Raw genomic sequence first — 23,861 nt, forward strand, 5'->3', positions numbered from 1 at the left:
AATTGATGAGATGCCATACATTACCCATTTACAAATTTGATATGAATCAATCCGAGCCTGCGCCAATGGTTGAGGCTATATAAACTATATTAGAATCCAATTTCAATAAAAAACAGGCTTGGTTAAGGCAAGAACAGAGAACAGAAATTGACATTTGACTATTTAATTACTTTACCACACTACTTTACGACAACGTAAGCTGTAAGCTTCGATCCCTTCGTTCGCAGTCAATTTATTTGTGAGAGAACAATGGAGTCTCAGTAAAACGCACGATCGTTAAATGATTAGTCGCTCTCACGGGTTACACCAGCGTTTCATGAACAATCCGAACATATGCAAGATACAGTGATTTTTATCGACACCGATTACTTCATGACTTGAAATTGACTCGTGAATTTTGCTCCGTGTCACGAGTCAATCCATATTTCTGATACGCCGAGTCAAGTCAAGTCGAGTCATTTTAGCAAAGTGACTCGAGTCAAGTCAAGTCATACGAAAAAAAGTGACTCGAGTCTGACTCGAGTCATCCCAACACTGTGGTGTAAGTCTGAGGTAGGTCTTGGTCTCTTGTGCCACGGGTGTTTATCAAAAGCGCACAAGTACAACACACGCGCGTCCACGTCGTCCAAATATCGTATGATCGACCGAAAAGATCATCGCTCTATCAAATATGCCGGACTTGATGTTTGGAACAGTATCCCGCCGGCCCTTCGACAATCGACGAGCATATCCACATTCAAGTCGAAATACAAGCAATTAGGCTACTACTAAAGGAATACTAGTCCATCCTCAAGATTTCCAGACCACGACCCATGACCTATCGATCTCGCCTTCCATGACATGCCACCCTATTTCTAATCGCTTGCTTCTTCCTATACCATCTTATTTGCTTTTCATTCAGTGTGCATGCATCTTCTTTACATAGCCTATAGGCCAAGGTGGGTGCCTGATTCCATAGACTACTCCAAGTCGCCTCGAAACCTTCCTATCTTTTCATTGTGACGTATTTTGTGGTGTATTGAACTGATAAAAATTGCTAATAAACCAATGATGATGATATATATTCACATATCACACCCGTTATCACGGGAGGTACACGGGTGTGAACTGTGTATTCACAAAGAGTGTGGCACAAACGATCTATTACGGGGTTCTCAAGCGGGGGTCCGCGAAGCATTTTCAAAGGGTTCGCGAAATTAAGAAAAGAGAAGACCAGAAAAAACAGCGATGCGGAATCTAGCGGGTGCTTATTGTCACCACTACGCTTACTTCCACGCTGTTTGAGTGTTTCCGTACTGCGTTGCCACCCGAACATCATGCCTGGGTATGCTTGAGTGTGTCCGTAGTGCGTCGCAACAAGGACGTCATGTCTGGGGTATGTTTGGAGTGCGTTGTACTGTGTACTCCTCGCCATATGATCCGCGCAAGCGGTGTCTTGAAAAGCCCAGAAGTGGATCGTGCTACAAGTCGGCAGCAGATACAGAATGATATCAAAGAAAATAGACCTGGTGTAAATGACCGTTGTAGCCTACAAATACCAGAAATACCCCATACAACAACAACCCGTAGTTATCATAGGCAAGACGCCCATATGTTCTGTATGCTCCTTGTACAAAGAAACCCTTTCAGGAAGGAGTATTGTGACATTCACGAGATTCGCCTTCTCCGCGGTTCGCCGTTTTCGATGTGGACTTTGTAATAGTACGATCGGCCTTCCGTTTAGTACTGCGAGTTCCGCCTGTTCCGCAGTCCGCTCGTTCCGCCGTTTAGATTTGAGTTATTTTGTCTCGGTCCGCAGTCCCGCTCGTTCCGCTGTTTAGATTTGAGTTATTTTTATCTCGGTCCGCATCCGCAGTTTGTTCAATGTTGATGTTGTGATTCGACAGTGTAGATCAGTGATTCTCAAACTGTGTGCCAATGACTCTATAGTGCCACCACAGATAGTCAGGTATGTCGCGAATCATTCTGAAATTTTGTAAAAAATTGTAGCAATATTTAAAAAAAAAATCCAGCTGTGTACAATTATGCATTTACTCGTGAGTTATATACTCAATTCAATTCAATTCAATTCAATTCAATTCAATTTATTATTAACAATTTCATCATTATGACTCGATACAATGGCAAGATGGGAAGGTGTCGAAACGACATGGAGTAGGCGGAGTAAAGAGGAGGCATGCACACTGAATGAAAAGTAAAAGAAGTTGATATAAAAGGACATGTGACAAAAGAGGTGGCATGCATCGAAGACGAGATAGATATGCCAGGCCGTGGTCCAGTAAACTTGAGGGGTGACTAGTATTGATTCCGTAGAAATTGTTTCTATTTCGACTTGAATGTGGACATGCTCGACTACTATCGGATAGCTGGCGAGATGCTGTCCCACACTGCAGGTCCGGCATATTTGATAGATCGACGATCTTTTACTTCGACAATATTGTAGTTGGACGACGCGGACACGCGTGTGTTGTAATTATGCACTTTTGATACCGGGGTAAAGAAGTAATTGAAATTTTCGGGACAGTGTCCGCGGTGGAGCTGATACAAATACATGATTAATCTGTAAATGAACGAATGAAAGGGTTAACCAAAACGTGTCCTTGGCACTACCTTCAAATCTAATGAGTTCACATAAAAGTCTCTGTCAGCATGCGTGACGATTATGAGCCATAACCATACAAGTAGAGACTTGACAGGCATGCGCAAATTCATTGAGACCCTCAATAGGCCTACATGAAATACGTATGATTGTTTATCTTCTCTTTAGTTCTCCCTATAGACCAGGTATCGGAAACTTCCTTCGTCAAAAGAGCCATATCGGCTATTATATTTTCCATTGCCATTCATAAAGAGCCATGCAATGATGTCTATTAAGTGTTATGTCACAATTGAGTATTCTAACGTAATGGTGGCATGAAATTATAGTTCAGTACGTGGTATTCGTCGTAAGCGCTACATCTTTTGTGTAAAAAATGATATGATGTTATAACAGATTCCATATTTGCCCTGTTGCAGAAAAACTACTATATTGGACTGATAAATCAGCAATTCCTAGCGGACGATATATTACGAAAATGTTAGGATTTTGAAAAAGGGGGTTTCCGAGCCTAAATTCCCAGGATACAACACTGTTTCGCCACGAAATGAGTTGTTTCAAATACCACAAGAAGATTGATTCTGGCCGCTTTGAAAATGTATTGACAATTCCCAGCATCATTGATAAATGAGATGATAATTAAGTGCCGAACTAAAAATTGATCGGAGAGTCATATCCCATAATGAAAAGAGCCATATATGGCTCGCGTGTCATAGGTTAGGGTTGTCATACGTCCGGAATTTCCCGGACATGTCCGGAATTTCCAAAATATGCCTAAATGTCCGGAATTTTGAAGGCTTGACGTAGGCTCATAATTTTGTTCGTTAATCAACATAATAACATTATTTCTGGGAATATTTAATCTACATGATATTTTTCGCGATCGCGATTTACTATCACATTTATTGATTTTAATATGGGTACTACCACCCTCACAAAAACTGCAATAAAATATACATAAAAATAACCTTCATCTATACTGAAATAAGCCTTATCGTAATCGCGATTATAGGAAGACAATATATTCCTAGAGATTGTTAAGGCCGTTTAAATGCTTTATTCAAAGATAGTGGTTCCAAACGGGGTGATCGTTTGCCTTTATTCTGGGGTTCGCGAAGATGTAGCTAGTGTGACGTCATATTGACAGACAATGTGCTCGTAACTCATTTTGAAATCCACCCGTGGGCGCTAAAGAGTGTCCTGAATTTGGGTTATAGAAAGTGGGTACCCCTTACACTATTTCTAAGGTTCTCGACCAATGTTCCCTCTAAGTTGCGCAATTGTTCAGTGCTGACACGGTCTCGGCGCACAGAAATCCAAGCTGCGCACAGAAAATCCTATGTGATGACCTTTTTTTAGTCGTTACGCACTGCTGTCCAAAGGACCGCGCAGTGAGTTGGTGAGTGCGCGGACGCGTCAGAAATTAGAGGGATCAGTGTTCCCGACCCCTGCTACAGACCTACTGGATAAGGTCAATACGTTAATTGTGCAAAATTACTTGAAAGTATAAGATTCTAACAACGACAATCATCATGGGTGAGTCTACATTTTATACGTCAATATTGATGATAGTAAACCTGTCAATTATTCGACTTTGTTAACCGCAGGGCAGGGCCAAAGTAGACCCATGACACACGTTGCTAATGGTTACCACGAAGATATCCTGGCATGCGTAAAGGCTAATAGGATTGAGGTATACGAGAAAGAAAAGGCACGCACAGCGAGGTTTGGCGGGAGTGGTCTTCCAGCTTCAGCGGGAGCAGCGCTCTATACTCGTAAGTATCTACAATTTCGCAATCATCAACATACAATCCATCCCGATTTTACGAGACGTTAGCATTTAAATCTTAATTCCACAATTTCTGTGATCAGATCATAAGAGAGAGTATGTGACGCATGATCCTGGATTTTCGACCATAAAGCCTGGTTGCTATCTCGGATTTGCTGAGTCAGGTGCTGATGGAAAGGTCTTCGTAACAATAAAGATTGGGTCATGCATTCCAAATGCTAACTTTCAAGTTTACAACGGCTGCAATGTACTCGTGGATAAGGAGGGATCTCTACGAAACGTCAAGGATGAAGAGATATGGACTGACATTTCAGGAGAAACACACCTCGCGGAGACTTTTACAAGTAAGAAGCATCATCATCATTGGTTTATTAGCAATTTTATCAGTTCAATAGACCACAAAAATGTGATACAATGAAAAGACAGGAAGGTGTCGAAGCGACAAGGAGTAGTCTATGGAATCGGACACCCACCTTGGCCTAGGCGATGTAAAGAGGAGGCATGCACACTGAATGAAAGTAAGGAAGATAGTATAGAAGAAGAATGCGACAAGAAATAGGGCGGCATGTCATGGGAAGCGAGATCGATAGGTCAGTCGTGGTCCGGTAATCTTGAGGATGGACTGTATTTATTTAGTAGTAATTGCTTGTATTTCGACTTGAATGTGGACATGCTCGTCGACTGTCGGATGGCCGGCGGGATACTGTTCCACACATCAGGTCCGGCATATTTGATGGAGCGATGATCTTTTCGGTCGATCATATGATATTTGGACGACGCATTGATGCTATATCCTGAATTCATATAGAATAATACCGTGATTCGCTAATGCTACAGTGTCAACTGTTTTTTATTGTAGTGGAAGTATGTTCAGCTGTCGTTATGACCGGCTTATAGCATGGGGTAAGGATACCGTTATGCAGTTGGTAAATCATTCTTAATGTTCCGTATTATGCATGCACCCCTCTATCGGCCAGAGGTGGTCCGTGACAAAGTACTACTGTTTTTACGAAATACTCAAGTAGTTTTCCTCTACTTGCAGTACTTTCTCAAGTCAATATAATTTTCCGCTACTTCTACTTCGTAATATGTTGTGATTCACCGACTGACTTTTCGCTGTTTATAGCTCGTTAAGTAGAAATATTATATTGTTCCAATGACAAGGAGAGAGAAAGACAGAAAGAGAGAGAGAGAGACACCGAGAAATATATAGAGGTATTTTCACGGAGCACCAAAAATAATTTAATTTACAACAAAGTTGAATAATGTCAGGAATTTCCTCCCTGCTTCGTTCGAAATAGATATAGAGGGAAAATGTGTTTTCACAAAAGTATTGATCAATATAATGCACATCATGCACCTATGGTATGCATATGCACATATCATGAGTCGGTGTATGCGCCACAAAAACTTCAAGGACAAAAATAGACTACTTCCTATCGTATATAATTGAGGTAGCTGGCTGCGCGGAACCATCATATCGTAATCTAGCATCGCAACTATTGTAACGTAATCTAGCAGCCCATGTTGGAAGTCGCTCGAGTCACCTTTTCCGTATGACTTGACTTGACTTGACTTGGCGTTTCAAAATTGTGGATTGGCTCGTGACACGGAGCAAAATTTGCGAGTCAGTTTCAAGTCATCAAGCAATTGGTGTCGATAAAAATCACTGTATCTTTCGTATGTTCGGATTGTTCTCAATACGCTGGTGTGACATGTGAGAGCGACCAATGTCATTCATTCAATGATTTTGCGTTTTACAGAACCTTCATTGTTCTATCACGGGGCCGGCCAACCCGTGGCCCGCGAGAAGGTCTTGAGTTGCCCGCGAGGTAGTTTCCGAAATGAGTAATATTATCAAAAATGGATTGCACAGATTGTGAACTTGCAAGGCCAACCAAAAATTTGATTAGTCTGGCCGCAACACTGGAGATGTGATGACTAAAATATCAGCTCCGACGCATTGGCAGATCCATTAGCCAGTCACATTTTGGTAGATATTCGTACACTACAATAAAGCAAAATAATTTGCGGTAGATTTATCAAGAGTAAAAATTTTCTACACGCTTCGCGCAACATGTTGTCACTCGATTTCTTGCTTTTAATATTGTTACCCCTTTGTGAAAATGAAAGAACGTCTAATGTATCAGATTGAGTCTAACTATATTCTCGATTACGAGACAAAGTGTCGTTCAATGTATGCGACCTTGCGTTTGCGCTCGCAGAAAGATCGTCGACTATGAAAACTAGGCACAAAATGATTGACGCATGTTGGTCGAAGCTTTCGACATCGATGTGTCCAGGCACCGAATAGTCCAGCCCTTGCAAACTGAGCCCAGCCTATGAACTTAGAAAAATTTTTGCGCTTGGCGCGGCTGGTGGCTCGCGCAATAGTTCGTCAATCGAATGTGGCCCTTTGACGGAAAAGGTTGGCCACCCCAGTTCTATAACAAATAAATTGACCGCAAACGAAGTGATGGAGCTTACAGCTTACAGTTCTTTCAATTAATTTGTGTTTTGTTTGGAGCACATGTACGTTGAAGGATGAAACTAATTGAAGTATTGTCCCCATTTTTGCGGAAGTAAAATTGAACGTAAATGGCATTTTCCCGATTTACCATTTCTAATTAGAGTACTGATCACCCAAAGCGTTAGTGCGGTATTCGATACCTTTTCGCCCACACGTGTCGTGTGATACGAGCAAAATTATGGTTTGCGTCACATGTTGCGGTCGAATTCTTTTGCTTTGGAAAATTGATACATCGTGGGATATAACACCACGAACGCCATTCTCTGCATCAATCGCGTAGCTCAGTTTCCAGTTTTTGACAGTCTACGATAGTGTATTTATCCCTGGCTCTTAACGAGTATTTACTTACTTGAGTAGATGTAAAGCCAATTCTACTTCCACTTGAAATAATTTTACGTTGCCTGCAGAAGCACTACTTGTGCTCGTACTTGAGCAGATTTTTGCCTCGCTACTTCTACTACTACTTGAGTTGGTAACTTGACTACTTTTATCATCTCTATGCTATCGGAGAAGGAATGGGGGTGGTATTTTATTTTATGTGGCCTTTCCTACGAGTTTTGACTGATTCTGTGCTGACTCAGGCTTGGCTTAAGGAAAAATAACGGACAATGGTCAATAGGGTTAAAAATAACTTTTTTTGGATTTCCGGAATTCACTGATTAAATTTTCAGGTTGCCTAGAAAAAGAAGCTGCGCGGGGTATTTACGGTGTCAAATCTCGTCAATGTATGCATGTGACATGTTAATCATTTGCAGATATGAAGCTCATTTCATCGGCCGAAGGACTGCAGAAAAATCAGGACGCTGTTGAAGCCGGTCCGCGGACATCAGGTTAGCTGGCGATTCTGTTTTGACGCATTCTCCAAGCCATTCCGTTCAGAACGACAGACTGCGGAAGACTCTCGCTTGACAGAAGTCTTGCAGCGATATCGAAACAAAGGACAAGTGAAAACGTGAATGGTTTGAGTTTCGTCATACAGTTTGAAATCAAATCGTTGAACCCAAATGCATTCGCAGATATTTCGGGACTAAAGGCGAAGGTGCAGGGCAGATGGATCATCCATGTGGCATTTCCTCAACGACCTCTGGCGATATTGTGGTCGCAGATAACAGGAACCACCGCATTCAGGTTCGCTGGTTCTGTTTCAACAACTCTTGCGGTGGCTTATAGATAACTAACCTACGTAGGTTAGTTATCTATAGGTGGCTCCAACATTCGTACTTCAAGATCTTCGACGTGAACGGACGAGTGAAGGGAGTCATCGGAAGCGAAGGAAAAGCAAAAGGTCAATTCTCCTGTGTGACTGACGTTTGTGTAACGTCACAGGGAAGGATTGTTGCCACGGACATGTGGAATAACCGAATCCAAATATTCGACGAACAGAGAAAGTTCGTTCGGATGTTCGGTAGCAAAGGATCAGGTAACGTGAGCTTGCCGTCACAGTGGTCGATGATAGTGACGTCGAACTCGTTCCAGGAGATGGAGAGATGATGTTCCCTGGCGTAGTAGCAACGGAAGACAAGGGGATGATTTACGTTTATGACAATCGCCGAGTTCAAGTTTTCTCTGAGGACGGAAAGTTTGTTCGGAAGTTCGGTTTGGAAAATCAACCGCTTAATCTCTCCGTGACTCCAAACGGCAGAGTAGGCCAGCTGCTAATTCTGTTTGAACTCTCGTAACCTTTCACCTTTCCCAGTTGGTCATCAGTGACTTCAGAAATCACAGAGTTCAAGTTTTCGACTCGTACGACGGCCGCCATCTCTTCCAGTTTGGAACGAAAGGAACGAACGAGTCTGAGTTCAATTGTCCGGCAGGTGTCGCCACAGATCAACACGGCAACATCATCGTCTGCGACGAAGGCAACCACCGGGTTCAGGTTTTCACGAGCGACGGAGAGTTCGTGGCTTGCTTTGGTAGCGAGGGTTCTGATCCGGGACAGATGAAGGTGCCGAAAGGAGTTTGCTTTATGTCAGACGGAGGAATCGCGGTCTGTGAGTTTGGCAACCACAGAGTACAAATCTTTTGATCGACCAAATTTCGGTATTCGAACGGGATATGTTTATTTTCATGTATTGTTTACGTATGCGCGGTATGCGGAAAACTTAGTCCAGGTTGCTGCTAATACGCGATAACGCTCTTATGCTCTTCCTGGTTGTGTATTTCCCAAAGCGCTGGAACAGTGGCATTGCGACGAAACTGTATTAGTTCAAAGTGCGAGACGCATATCACGGGCTAATACGCAATGCGGTTGCTCTGGCACCCTCTGGTATAATCTCAAGAAAAATGAATATTTCCTCACCCGCGTGATACATCTCGTGATATCATCTTACTGTATAAATTCTAGGGTTACCATATTTTGGAAATCTAAAAAGAGGACACTTTTTCTGAATTTACAGACTTGAAGATCCGGTAGAGAATTCTGAAAAAATATTAAATTTTTCCAACATGGACGGTTGACTAAGGGAAAAAAAGGTCAACTTGCTCGCTCAGCGCCCAAAATACAGTTTTCCCTCCACATTGTCGAGTGGTTGACTGAAAAAGGAAAACTTTCCGCTCAGCTCCCCAAATACCCACCGGAGCCTCACTTCGGTGCTGATTTACGGTATCTCAGTCGAATTTGGCTATAAATATGACCAGAATTCTCAAAAAAAGAGGACAAAATCTCAAAAAATAGGAAAAAAGGGCGTCCTCCGAGGACACTTTCGAAAAGTCAAAAAAGATGACAAATCCTCTTAAAAGAGGACGTATGGTAACCCTAATAAATACTTAATTCCGGACACTCAAGTGTAATCGCTACCCCGTACGTTGAAATATACTTCCCATTTAACGAGTAATAGCTGTGGACTGACGTGGCAAATTTACAAAGTACGAGACATGATTCAAGTTAATGCCTTTTGCAAGATGATTGAAGTACAGAATGCACCCTACGAATGTCTGTCGCAATTACAATACCCATCTTTGAAGGTGGTTTTCGGTTATTTCCAGAAACCTGACTAGATGAGAGTATAGCTTTCGAGCAGAGGTGGTCAAAGTTGTCAAGAAAGCTACTCGGGCACAAGAAGAAGTAGCGATACAAAAATCAACTTGAGTACTATAGTAGAAGCAAGGGTTTTTAAAGCGACTTCAAGTAGACGTAGAATTGGCTGACTTTGAATCTACTCAAGTAAGTATGTTGGTTAAGAAGCAGTTATCTGTACTCTCTTGTGGACTGTCAACAGTTGAAAACTAAACTATGCAGACAGTGCAGAGAGCATATGACAAAGTAAATACATCATCTGGTTTCGTAAAATTGATGTAAATATAACCAAAGGCTGCTTCCCACTTGACAAAATTAAAAATATTTGTAGTGTAGCTTAGCTTCTTGGGTCGAACAAATGATTAAGAAAGACTGTCTGTCCTAATCCTTGAATACTTGAGTAAGTGCATGTAGATTAGACATAGGCTATGCTATTTCACTACTTCCTAAATTTCGTTTCTGACCAATGTTTAATAGCAGTGTGAGAGTGTGTGTGTTTGTAAATAGTATAGTGTATTGTGTAATGAGAAAATTAGTAAATTACATCTCTAGTTGCTGACTCATACACAAGAGCTACACTTCCATTATTTTATCTACATATTAATCATACGTGATTGCATATATGTAATGTTTGAATGATTCATACATAGTAGGATATTAGAGAGTCCATGTTATAAAAACCTGTAAAATATGAAAAAATCAAGGATATTTAGAAAGGCATTCTTTCATGTTAATTGTATAGTGAATAATTCGAGCCGTGCGATAATGAAACAATTTTGCATGTCATCGTTAATCATATGTTTGCATATGTTTATTGGTTATATGATAGTTTTTTAAACGTCACTGTGGCATAGAGTTTTCGAATTAAATTGGTAAAACTGTTGGAGTCGAAGTTGGAGTAGGAGATCTCCTAAAAAAAATAGTATTCGGAGCCGGAGTCGGTATGTTTGTAGACTCAGGAGCAGACATGGGGTGATTACTTCATGAATGTAATCGATTGCGATTACGATTACTTCTCAATCACGCGATTACGATTACGATTACGATTACAGCAAAATCAGCGAGTAGTCGATTACGATTACGATTACATTTGCAAAGTAATCACGATTACTCACGATTACATTTAGTTTGCTTCTTGAAACTACTCTTAGAAGCTATATTGAAAGTCAATATATGGATTGTGATGAAAAGGCCTAATGAGATAACAACTTTCTTTATAAATGATGCGTCATTTGCTTGTTGTGTCATAATTTACCCATTGCCCAACTTTATAGAGGACGATTTATCGCACCCACCGATTTGCATTCTTGCCATGTCCGTAACTGCCGCACCCCAAACTCCCCAATAGGTTGCGGGGCTAGCTCGTAGGGGACTCAAAAGTATTTCGTAAATCAACATAAATTACTATTTTTGAGAGATTTAATTAACTTGAAAATTTTCTTCGAGCCTCGTGATTTAATGTATCTATATAACTTGATTTTCAAATGCATAAGGGCCTACGTCCTCCCATAAAAAAGACAGGCCCAATACACAGACATAGACATTTCGCATTTCGGTGCCGGTCATTGCCGCGCCACGACACACCAAAATACAGAAGCAGGCTCAGTCAACATGCGACTCCACGAAGTGTGCAACCATAAAAAGACCTAGGCCGAAACTTCGAGTAAGTGTTCATTGTAAATAGCCGCGATGGACGGGCGTGACGAATAGTCCTGCCAGACCAATCTGAACCCCACATTACAAATGCCACCGGCGGCACCCACCGAGGAATGAAGGCATGATGATTTGTGTGTGAGTTTCACGAAAGTTTTAGTATGCTACATTTTGGCGACTACATTTTTTGATATTATATAACAGACGGAGGTCACGAATTAACATACCATAAAAAAGTAAGTATAGCAACATATCAGATGTCATAAATAATTGAGAATTACGTGCTCCCAGCTGTACCGGTAAACCTGAACATCGGGGGCTGGTAGAGGATTAAAAATGAATAGTAACGGGGCCTACGATACGTGAATATCGTAGGCCCCTATAGTAATATATTGTAATCACCAATATTAGTGATGGAATTCAGTCATCAACCTGAAAATTGACCACCAACGTTTGAAGTGTGAGATAAATAGCTGAAGTTTTGGTCCTGAGTCTAGCTACAATCCACGCTAACGTGATATATAAGTGGATGGCTATGGTGGTAGGTCCAAATGTCAAGTAAGGGATCGCGATAAAACGATTGGGGCCCGTAGAGTCATATGAGAAAAAGATAAAGTAAACATAAAATTCTGCCTTCCACTTAACACAGATGCTGCCATTACGAGAAAAGGCAATGAACGGCTCGGTTATGATATAGCAGCTGTTAGTTTTTCTAATGCTTCATTGTGAAAATCGTAATGTTTCATTTGACGAATACAAAAATTTTCATCTTTGTCCGGTGTACGTACGTACAGGCCTACTGCTGCTCGCCAAGCAACAACGGTCAAACTACGTTTAACTATAAGCATAACCAAACATATAAGTTACTATTGGAAATGAGACTGAGTGGTGATGATTTTCCTGCTACGAGAAGTGGCGTCTGCATGGCGGGTTTTCTTACAATCACGCTACTACGTACGTGTACAATACAATTGTACATCGAATATCTATGTGTGGATGCTTGTTACGCAATGACGAGCAACGCTAGTACTTCTGACGTAATAATGAGCAGTGGCGTTTGAAAATCAAATCAATAAACCAGGGATAACATCTCTTCCTTGCTAACTAATGTCCAGTTTATATCATATAGTCCTTGTATACAAATAAAAAGTAATCGTTCTTTCACAAAGAAATCGATTAGATATGTGAAGTAGTCGATTACGATTACGATTACTTCGGATTTTTTTCGAATGTAATCGATTGCGATTACGATTACTTGAAAATGCTGTAATCGTCGTAATCGATTACGATTACTAATCGCGATTACCCCATGTCTGCTCAGGAGTCGGAGTTGGTATATTGAAAGTGTCTGGAGTCGGAGTTGATGTCTGTGGTAAAATTTACCGACTCCACAACCCTGCTTGCTGTATTGCAAATTCCTGACCCGAATCGAAATTGGGATGAGCTTATCAACGAAAAAGACAAATTCCTGTTTTGCAATGTATTGCCAAGTCCAGAACCGTGATCCGAGGTTATTCACAGTGATGATGTCGAAGTCACCATAGCGAGAAAAACTAATAGCTACTCCTAAGGTAGTGCGCAGCGGATCGACAAATTCTCTGGTCCGACTCCGATCCTTTTTTTCAATTCTCTGGTCCGACTCCGCTTCGGCCGTATCAGGAAAAGCAATTTTGTATTTTTCAAAGAGGCATTCGTTTAAATCATTGTTTAAAACATGTTTGAAAGAAATTGTTTTAGAACACCGTTTGTTTTAAATGCAACCCTATATAGTCGTATGCATCGCAGGCAGTCAGATCAAGGGCTAACGCAGGACCGGTCCGCCCAACTGCCGCGAGTTAAGTGTTCGGAAGTCACTATACATCAATAATCATCTTGCTTTGACACACTATCGCAGGCTGTAGGACATTCGGACCTTTTGCCGCAGTACCCTACTATCTGTGCATTGGGAAACATATGCTTTCTCTGGCCCAGCTCCATGCGGAAATTGAACATTCCGTACTATGATCAGACATGGGGTAATCGCGATTAGTAATCGTAATCGATTACGACGATTACAGCATTTTCAAGTAATCGTAATCGCAATCGATTACATTCGAAAAAAATCCGAAGTAATCGTAATCGTAATCGACTACTTCACATATCTAATCGATTTCTTTGTGAAAGAACGATTACTTTTTATTTGTATACAAGGACTATATGATATAAACTGGACATTAGTTAGCAAGGAAGAGATGTTATCCCTGGTTTATTGATTTGATTTTCAAACGCCACTGCTCATTATTACGTCAGAAGTACTAGCGTTGCTCGTCATTGCGTAACAAGCATCCACACATAGATATTCGATGTACAATTGTATTGTACACGTACGTAGTAGCGTGATTGTAAGAAAACCCGCCATGCAGACGCCACTTCTCGTAGCAGGAAAATCATCACCACTCAGTCTCATTTCCAATAGTAACTTATATGTTTGGTTATGCTTATAGTTAAACGTAGTTTGACCGTTGTTGCTTGGCGAGCAGCAGTAGGCCTGTACGTACGTACACCGGACAAAGATGAAAATTTTTGTATTCGTCAAATGAAACATTACGATTTTCACAATGAAGCATTAGAAAAACTAACAGCTGCTATATCATAACCGAGCCGTTCATTGCCTTTTCTCGTAATGGCAGCATCTGTGTTAAGTGGAAGGCAGAATTTTATGTTTACTTTATCTTTTTCTCATATGACTCTACGGGCCCCAATCGTTTTATCGCGATCCCTTACTTGACATTTGGACCTACCACCATAGCCATCCACTTATATATCACGTTAGCGTGGATTGTAGCTAGATTCAGGACCAAAACTTCAGCTATTTATCTCACACTTCAAACGTTGGTGGTCAATTTTCAGGTTGATGACTGAATTCCATCACTAATATTGGTGATTACAATATATTACTATAGGGGCCTACGATATTCACGTATCGTAGGCCCCGTTACTATTCATTTTTAATCCTCTACCAGCCCCCGATGTTCAGGTTTACCGGTACAGCTGGGAGCACGTAATTCTCAATTATTTATGACATCTGATATGTTGCTATACTTATTTTTTTATGGTATGTTAATTCGTGACCTCCGTCTGTTATATAATATCAAAAAATGTAGTCGCCAAAATGTAGCATACTAAAACTTTCGTGAAACTCACACACAAATCATCATGCCTTCATTCCTCGGTGGGTGCCGCCGGTGGCATTTGTAATGTGGGGCTCAGATTGGTCTGGCAGGACTATTCGTCACGCCCGTCCATCGCGGCTATTTACAATGAACACTTACTCGAAGTTTCGGCCTAGGTCTTTTTATGGTTGCACACTTCGTGGAGTCGCATGTTGACTGAGCCTGCTTCTGTATTTTGGTGTGTCGTGGCGCGGCAATGACCGGCACCGAAATGCGAAATGTCTATGTCTGTGTATTGGGCCTGTCTTTTTTATGGGAGGACGTAGGCCCTTATGCATTTGAAAATCAAGTTATATAGATACATTAAATCACGAGGCTCGAAGAAAATTTTCAAGTTAATTAAATCTCTCAAAAATAGTAATTTATGTTGATTTACGAAATACTTTTGAGTCCCCTACGAGCTAGCCCCGCAACCTATTGGGGAGTTTGGGGTGCGGCAGTTACGGACATGGCAAGAATGCAAATCGGTGGGTGCGATAAATCGTCCTCTATAAAGTTGGGCAATGGGTAAATTATGACACAACAAGCAAATGACGCATCATTTATAAAGAAAGTTGTTATCTCATTAGGCCTTTTCATCACAATCCATATATTGACTTTCAATATAGCTTCTAAGAGTAGTTTCAAGAAGCAAACTAAATGTAATCGTGAGTAATCGTGATTACTTTGCAAATGTAATCGTAATCGTAATCGACTACTCGCTGATTTTGCTGTAATCGTAATCGTAATCGTAATCGCGTGATTGAGAAGTAATCGTAATCGCAATCGATTACATTCCTGAAGTAATCACCCCATGTCTGACTATGATGCGATTCCATCTGATCATTCACCTTATATCGTTCACTATTTTTGAAGGGCGACTCGCACGCTGTCAATGTCATCTAATACAAGTGTACGACATTTGTTTTTGTGTATCTGATATGCCTCTGGACGTCTTTGTGGTCCTGCATGTGGAACATGATCCACCCTCCAGCGGAAATCGAATGCGCTCGACTTCATACAATGAAAAGACAGGAAATAGTCGACATTTGAAGTCCATCAATCAAACACCATGCTTGAAAAATTGCTCAATTGGCGCAAGCAGAACGTATATTGCAGACAATCACGATTCATAAGGCGCGTGTTGCCACGTTCGATATCCTTCAAGCGAACCAATCCGAATCATTAGTCATCATCAGCGATTTTAATATCTATAGCGTACAACGTGTAGGGCGTGTATGACCTATATTTAATGATACAGCGTATACAGAGTGTTTCGAGCTACACTGTGCCTAACATTATTACATGAAGACAGGACTATTCGGCGACCGAACATAATAGAGATCTAAGGCTTTGACAAAACACGGTGGCCATTTCTATGCCAGGGTTTTATGGACCATCTTGTCTGCGTAATTCGCGTATGTCGTGGTATGCCCTGATGCCGAATAGACCCGTGCTCCGTCAGTTCGAAGGGATGTACAGTATTGTATAATGGATTTATTATGGACCAGTCGGTCGTTTATAGATATTTTTCATCGATTTAAAAACACCACAAGATTGCGATATAATGAAACGTTAGGAGGGTCTCGAAACAACGTGTATTAAAGTAGTATGTAGGGATTGATTTAAACGTAACTTAGTGCCCATAAAACATATTCAATTCTTCATGTACGGGCGGTAGGCGTACTATAATCTCCCTACATCATTGTAACCATATATATGCTCTACTGGATTGCAAAATATTACGGGCACGACTGTGATTTACTAATAGATGTACATCCAGTGGATTTGGATATCTGGAAAATCTTTTGAGGAACCTGCCTCACGTCGTCGAGGTTATTTGTAGCAAATACGTTTCGGTGTGCGCCTGCGATTTGAAGCAGCTGCTGTTTGCCTAGCCGGCCCACGTTGATTCCAGTCGCCAAAATCTGCAAAAAAGTGTACGATATTATATTGTCAAATCACTTGTCAAATGTCAGATCTCGACACAACACGAATGATGTGGATAAAATATTTTACGGCCGACTTACATTGATTCCTCGGTTCCGAATTGTTTTGCTAATGTCTAAGACGTCGTCGTTCGACCGACCAGAGGAAACCAAAATAATGAAGTGCTCTCTTTTTCGGTCCCATTTTTCGTAAATGACATTATTTATATATTGAAGCGCCTTTCCCGTGGAAGAAACTGGAAATATAAAGAGAATACCGATTCGTAAATGGAGTAGGCTATATGCCGCTACAGGATCTGATGATAATCTCGCTATTGCGAGCAAAAGGCTGTTCAGTTGACGTTTTCCATGTTTAAAGATCTTTGGAGGGTCATTTCATGATAATCATGCAGTGTATTTCAGTATAATTATAAACTTTATAGCTACATAGTAGCATGAGTTCTATACTTCTATACTTAGGAAAGGGCTCGTGTGTTTCGTAGGATATCCAAATTTGGAAGATTATGGATTCATTGATCAATCAATATTCATTGGTCTCACCTACAAAAATTGAAATCGGGTTGACATACTTTTATATTTTACTTGTATAGCGGATATAGCTGTATTTTTCTTATTCATGTGTGTACGTTTTCACGTCTGCATGAAATGAATGTCGTAAGGTGGCGCAAAATAACATCAGTCACAATGGTAGCAAGTAGCTAGCAACCTGTGGCGAATGTCGACAAAGTTTCTCGCCCTAGCAGATTTACCTCATGCACTTTGGCACTCATTATGCGTTTTATTTCTTTTTACAGAATCATAGACATAAGATATAGGCTTTGTAAGAGGAATTCTAAGTTTATATCGGATTAGGATAAGGTTTGGAATATACAAAATTTATGGATTTGGACTAGCATTTGAAGTTTCGGATTTGGATTGGATTTGGATTGGATTAGGACATAGAAATTTCAAATCCTATCATCTCTGGTATCAACGGCGTCAAAACAAGAGTGAATATTGCTTCAAATCTAAGCCAAATACTGCTTCAACAAATGCATGCTTATCATACACTTATGAAATACTTTTAGACTACTACGAAACGTAAAGATATCATCGGCGTTGGAATCCTCATTCAAACGCAGTAAGCTTTCACATTTTGTATCGAGTTCATTACCGGTCGGTATCTGATTTCACAGACTACTCTAAGTCGTTTGGACACCTTCCTATCTTTTTGTTGTATCGCAATCCTGTGGTGTTTTGATCTGATGAAATTATTAATATACTGAATTAGCATATACCTATATAATATTTGGTAAGGTTGGGATGGTACCGCAACTCTTGTCTCCTACGTCCATAAGTTATCATAATCACCTGTTCCTCCGAACTTCATCCGACGCAGTTCATCTACGATCGGAGCCACGTCCTTGACACTTCGAAGTCGACGCGTCGCGATTTCCGTACCGACATCTACTTCACCCGCGTACGTAAACCCAGCAAACGTTACTTGAAGCCGGTATTGCAACATCAGAGTCAGATAAGATTCAGTAAATTCGACCATCATGTTCCAATCGCGTCTGGTCTTAATCGCACTTCGATCGAACGCCATAGCGATCTTGATTCTGCTGTTAAACAGACACTGAACACAACAGAAATGATCTCGCCTGCTCCACGTGGCTGTTGTCAGGCATTCTGTGTTTTCGTATCTCTTGGTCGTGAACCGGTTGATGCATATCAACTGACAGGTAGAACCGATTCTTGTTCCGTTGGTGCAGTCAAGTCGTCCGTTCATGACCGGGCCGAAATCGTCGCAATGACTTCTTTCACATGTAGGCGCCTCTTCGCTCCACTTTCCATACTGTTCGCTGTCTTCATCATACAAGCACACCAGAGGACGGCCGTGAGACGGCTCGTGTTTTTCGCTACATGAAAAGGAACAAGTAGAACCAAATTCATTACCTCGTGTACATTTCGGACTGTAGCCCATGTCGGGCGGTGTTAACTGCGGTAAACACGTTTTTAACAGGCATCTTGGAGCTAACGAGGTCCACTGTTTCTCGTTGTTGCATTCCGAAGTGACTCGTCTCGAAGTTACAATTTCTGAATTAGTGTTCTGCACCATATAATACGCGTCGCTCTTACACTTGTATATGCATTGCGTTCCTACTCTGTGTTCCGAAGCCTTGAATCCGTCCGGAGGCGTGCAAGTTTGAACGACAGTATCTTTGTCATACTTTGGAGCGTCGCATTGGCCCAGTCTACATATCGGTTGGTCTGCGGTCCATTCTCCTATAGGAGATCCTTCCACTTTTCCTTTCCGACACATCGTGTAGCTCCCGCCTATTCTGTCGTGTCCATCGGCGCAGTAAAACACGCAGAAGCTGCCTCTCAGGTTTATTAACGAGCATATGCGAAAACCGTTTTCCAAGACGGGAAAGCGCGGGCAGGTTATTGGTACGCAGTTCGGTTTCTCGACTCGCGACCACGTACCAATGGCCGTGCCGTCTTTAGGCGGTAGACATCGCGAGGTCTCAAATTTAGTTGCGGTGCCTTCCAACACGTAGTCAGGGTGACAGGATAGTTGGCATACGCTGTCTTTCCCGTTCTTTTTGGTGCAACTTATCCGCTCTGTCCTTTCGGCTACAAATTCCGGCAAACAGATTATAGGTTTACAGTCAACCGCCACTGCTGACCATTCACCTTTCGCATCACCATTCTCACCACGCTCGCATTTTGACACCCAAGTGTCTTCAGTCGTGCCGGTTAAATCGTAGTCGTTGTTACAAGAAAAGGCGCATTCGCTCCCATGAAAGTTCATATCCGAGCACGTAACCTGTCCGCCGAAAGGATCTCTGAAGGAAGGTTCGCATATGATCCTAGAACAAGTACCAGGGGGTCGACTCCATACGCCAATTGCGTTACCGTCGCCATCATCTTGACACGTAGCGGACACGCGTCTGATAGCGGTACCATCCAAATCGTATCCCGTGTCGCAAGTAAACGTACAGACGCTGCCCTGCATGTTGCCCCGAGAACATTGCACTTTTCCGTTTGCAACATCTGTCAGTTCTGGGAAGCATAATATCTTACTGCAGACTGGAAATTCGTTAGTCCAAGAGCCAGAAGAAGACCGCCTTGTTTGCGTGCATGTTGATTCGGTTTCGCCGATCAGTTGAAAGCCGTCTTTGCATGAAAATGAGCACTCGCTACCGAACGTATTTCCAGTGGTACATTTTGATATCCTGTTGGGATCATTCTGAGGATTCTTGCATTTTCCTTTGACACAAGTCGGCTCTTCACTGTCCCACAATCTGCTTCTAGTGCATGTTGCTGTATTTTTGCCTCTCAGGTAAAAATTCTTTTCGCAGGTGTAGGTACATTTTGTGCCCGCGTAATTTAGACCTTCGTACCCATCGTACTCCTTCACATTTTCGCAACTCACGAACCCGTTTTCAGGGGCTGTTCTCTCGGGGTTGCATCTGATGATGACTTTCTTGCACGTTACCGGCTTGTCTCGTATCTGCCACACACCGGTTCGACTGCCTTTGGATTTTCGTGCGCATGTAGCGCGATCCGAGCCAATTCTGCGGTAACCGTCGAAGCATCGTATGGTACATCGAGAGCCGAACTTGATCTCCCTTGGGCAATCGGTGAAGCCGTTTATAGGCGCCGGTAACTTTTCACACGGCGGCGGGGCTGTAGAAACATAACACAACCTGAGGTATAGTCAAAGTGTAATCATCAGAGTTAGATGTCTCTAGTTGTCAAACTACACTTGTTACAGCGAAATGCCAGTAATCTCATTCTAGTCTAATTTGCGAAATGTATCTATGCCATAATTTTAACTTTATCTAATTTAAGGTCATCATGAAAATTGGTACAGGAGAACTGTACATTGCGAAACGAGTCAAGTTCTGTGTTCAGACTTAAGCCATTATCGTGCTGATGAGACTGAACTCTGATTTGATATGAACTGAACTTGAACCATCGTTGATATTCAAGAAGAAGAAGTAGAAGTGACGCCGTAAATCTCTACTCAAGTTCAAGAGAAATGGCGGTTTCTAAGTAAGTGAAAAGTAGGTACTCTAGGTTGTGCATAAAAAAACCCATCAGAATTGGAAGTATTAGCACTAGTACAGTGGAAGTATTGGTAATGTTATAAAATTTATTCTTGCACCGCGATACAAGAGCTATGTCGCCAGTTTCTATGGCAATTCACAAAGGCAAAAAAGACAAAGTGACGATAATTCACCCCAAAACTATTATCGACTTTTCAAAATCCAAAATTTCAAAAGATGATACTCAAGTTCCCGCAGAAGTATCGCTTTCAAAGTAAGTAACAAAAGTAAGTATTCAAGCTGCACCTAGTTTTGCCGTGAAAACTGAAAACTGTGAAGTAGAAGTACAATCGTAACGACTTGTAGTGAAATAGTGAAATCTACTTGAGTATTCCAAAAAAGTAGAAGAATACATCAGAGTACAAGACATGCGCAAACACCAAATGATCATTCGTAAATCCCCCCCCCCTCAAATGGACCTAGAATGTTCATATAGTGAGATAACGTTGGAGCGCTCTATCGTAATCTTGTGTTTGGAATTAATGAAAATATTAATAAAACTAACCGGAACCAGTGTGACACATACAATGCAGATACTTACGAGGTTTACAACCAGACTCTTTCGAATTACACCCAGATGTACCACAGCAGCATCGGCATACCATATTACGAATTTTACTTCCACACTGATTGTTTTTGTTCTGAATCACAAAATGAGTGTAAGTAAGTTACTTACTACGCTAAATATTTTCAAAGACATCTGCAACTCAAAGGCTTCAATATTAGATCCGTAAAATGTAGTTTGAGAACACCTAAAGTGCTGATGGAATAAAGAAACATTTAGCTAAGCTATAAAATCCGACTTAGAATGAGATGCAGGTATAAGAAACTCAATTGAAGTGGGAACTGTCAACTGTCATTTTAGATTTAGAAATCTTTCTAATCCAAACCTTAGGGTAAAGTGTTGACTTAAAAGTTACAAATCAATATGATACCTGTCGAACTTCATTCCTACAGGCAGCCCTCTGCTTGCAACCTTTGGTGATGAGCTGCCGTCCGCTTGCGGTGCGAAAGTCGTTTTGGCATACCTGCCCAAAAAGCACATGAATACAACCAATATTAAATAAATAGTACAGTTACTATACAACCGCATGCTTGGCCCTGCAAATACTTGGCGTATAACATTCCGATATTCTACAACTTGCTAGACCAGTGATTCTTAACCTGTGTGAAGGCTCCGAACCAAGTGGAATCACCGTATACGTACATGCATTCAACGAACGCTTCGGACTTGAAAATTAAAATGTATATAGATATTTCGGTCATCTTATAGCTGTATGGCCGGCTACTCAAAGCGGAAAAATATGAAGTAGGTCTTAATGTAAGATATCTCGCACGATGATTCCGAAAATTTAAATTGTATTGTGATGCAGGCAATTGAACCCGTACAAAATCACAATCAAATATGAAAATCGGCATTGCATGCTTCGCGCTGTGAAACAACGAGGCATTGCAACTGAGTTTCCATTGCTCGGTAGCAATGAGTCTGGGCCAATGTTTCTCGAATCACGGGGGTTGACACGACACCCTATTCCTACAGAAATAGTAACACTCATTTGTAGTAAATATCCGATATAGTTTATGTGTTTTGCGTGAGAACAATGATTTAATGATTTTGTTCTTTAAACACACTTTTTGATGCACAGTTCATTATGTGCATCAGTATTGGCTAATAGGATGCTTTTTATCGTGACTTTTCGCTATGAGTGCAGGTTAAGAACCCCCGCGCTAGACCAGACCTTGGTAACTTATATGTATGGTGGCGTGTGATAAATCATATTTACAGTTAGCGATGTCTGAGCGAGGTAGCGTAATGGGGATGCGTTTGGCTTCTTGATCGAACGCATCATGATCGGTAGGTCGTGGGTTCGCTCGCAGGCCGGGTCAGACCAAAGACATGAAAACTATGCGCTCGGAATACTAGCAGACCAGTTGACCTTAATTGAATGTAACGTCGCATCTCCGTCGTCAAAGCACCTCGAGGGCGCAGACGAAAAGAAATCTGATCCCTCTCTCTTTAGGATTTGTAAAGCTAATCTCATCCCATATCCTAATAGGTAGCCATCTGAAACCCGCAGACAGTAACCGGGTTAGGATGAAACTCACATCGTCTGGATTCGGACATTCCAACATGGCACCGTGCTGGTTGTGGCATTCTTTCAGTGTCGATTTACCGTCGCAAACCCAACATTTAATGCCTGAAAACAATGATGTGCTGATCACGTCTCATATACTGGCAATATACGGCGATGACACATGTCATTATAATCGTAATCGATTATTTTCTTGAATCGGTAGCATACGGTTAGGGAAAAATGACGAATTTGGTTAACGATAAACTCTTACGATATCAGGTAATTACACATTTTATTACTTCAACGTCAATTTATCAACGTAAGCCATTTGAATCGCCAACGTAAGTTACGGTGTAATTATCCCTTGCTACCATTCAAATGATTACTATCATTAACGTAACATCTTTCCGATCAAAGCGAACATGATCGCATGGCATCTTATAAGTTCCAAATATGACCTTATTTTCTGGTTCTGGCCCAATCAAGCTAACTCACCTGCTGCATTTCTCACGGTAAATCCGAAAATAGTAACCGCCAATAAAAAGCATACAGCAGTTCTATCCAACATGTTGGCAAACCTGTATCGTATAATAACAAGGAATGGTTTTACATCTATACGTATACATTATACCCAGAAATTTTAGGAATTACTAATAACATTCCAAACCAAATTTCTCCTGCTGCCGGAATTTCACTGCGGTTTCACGTATCGAAATGTAAACTAACAAATCCCACACAAAAACAATCATGATTGATCGGTGCCGTCTAACTATTGATAATAGTTGATTCGATATGTTATCGCCTGACTGCGCTATCTCGCTATAGACTGCTATGGTATGATATAGCGTCCAAGTTTTAACGCCGATAAGACAATTTGCGCAATCATTTTTAATTCAATTTGTAATTTTGTTCGTGAATATAAGATTTTCGTACGTACAGAAATGCGTTTTCTAATCAGCCTCACTGCG

The 23,861-nt window shown here is 41.3% G+C and overlaps 2 protein-coding genes across 3 annotated transcripts; one reads left to right on the plus strand and one right to left on the minus strand.

Annotated features, from left to right (window-relative positions):
• Positions 1-1,877: 1,877 nt before the first annotated feature.
• LOC145444402 (uncharacterized) lies at positions 1,878-9,213 on the plus strand. Of its 2 annotated transcripts, XM_080322388.1 has the most exons (10): positions 1,878-1,948; positions 3,956-4,132; positions 4,204-4,371; positions 4,469-4,729; positions 7,671-7,745; positions 7,795-7,867; positions 7,932-8,043; positions 8,143-8,335; positions 8,392-8,558; positions 8,612-9,213. In XM_080322388.1, exons 2-10 carry the CDS (start codon positions 4,129-4,131, stop codon positions 8,939-8,941), a joined length of 1,383 nt encoding a protein of 460 aa, XP_080178514.1. In that variant the 5' UTR covers positions 1,878-1,948; positions 3,956-4,128; the 3' UTR covers positions 8,942-9,213. The 2 variants fall into 2 exon arrangements, with proteins under 2 accessions (XP_080178514.1, XP_080178515.1); XM_080322389.1 differs by lacking the exon at positions 1,878-1,948 and having other exon boundaries at positions 2,168-4,132; positions 7,671-7,730.
• A 6,594-nt stretch (positions 9,214-15,807) lies between these two features.
• Positions 15,808-23,548, minus strand: LOC145444392 (P-selectin-like). The gene is made up of 7 exons (XM_080322372.1): positions 23,389-23,548; positions 22,925-23,016; positions 21,754-21,846; positions 21,360-21,459; positions 18,075-20,396; positions 16,806-16,960; positions 15,808-16,703 (listed from the first exon to the last, which is right to left on the minus strand). Exons 1-7 carry the CDS (start codon positions 23,459-23,461, stop codon positions 16,518-16,520), a joined length of 3,021 nt encoding a protein of 1,006 aa, XP_080178498.1. The 5' UTR covers positions 23,462-23,548; the 3' UTR covers positions 15,808-16,517.
• Between the last annotated feature and the right edge of the window lie 313 nt (positions 23,549-23,861).

This window comes from Botryllus schlosseri, chromosome 8 (genome assembly GCF_051294905.1).
Source record: "Botryllus schlosseri isolate E-star chromosome 8, Bs_hap1, whole genome shotgun sequence".
Lineage (NCBI taxonomy): Eukaryota > Metazoa > Chordata > Ascidiacea > Stolidobranchia > Styelidae > Botryllus > Botryllus schlosseri.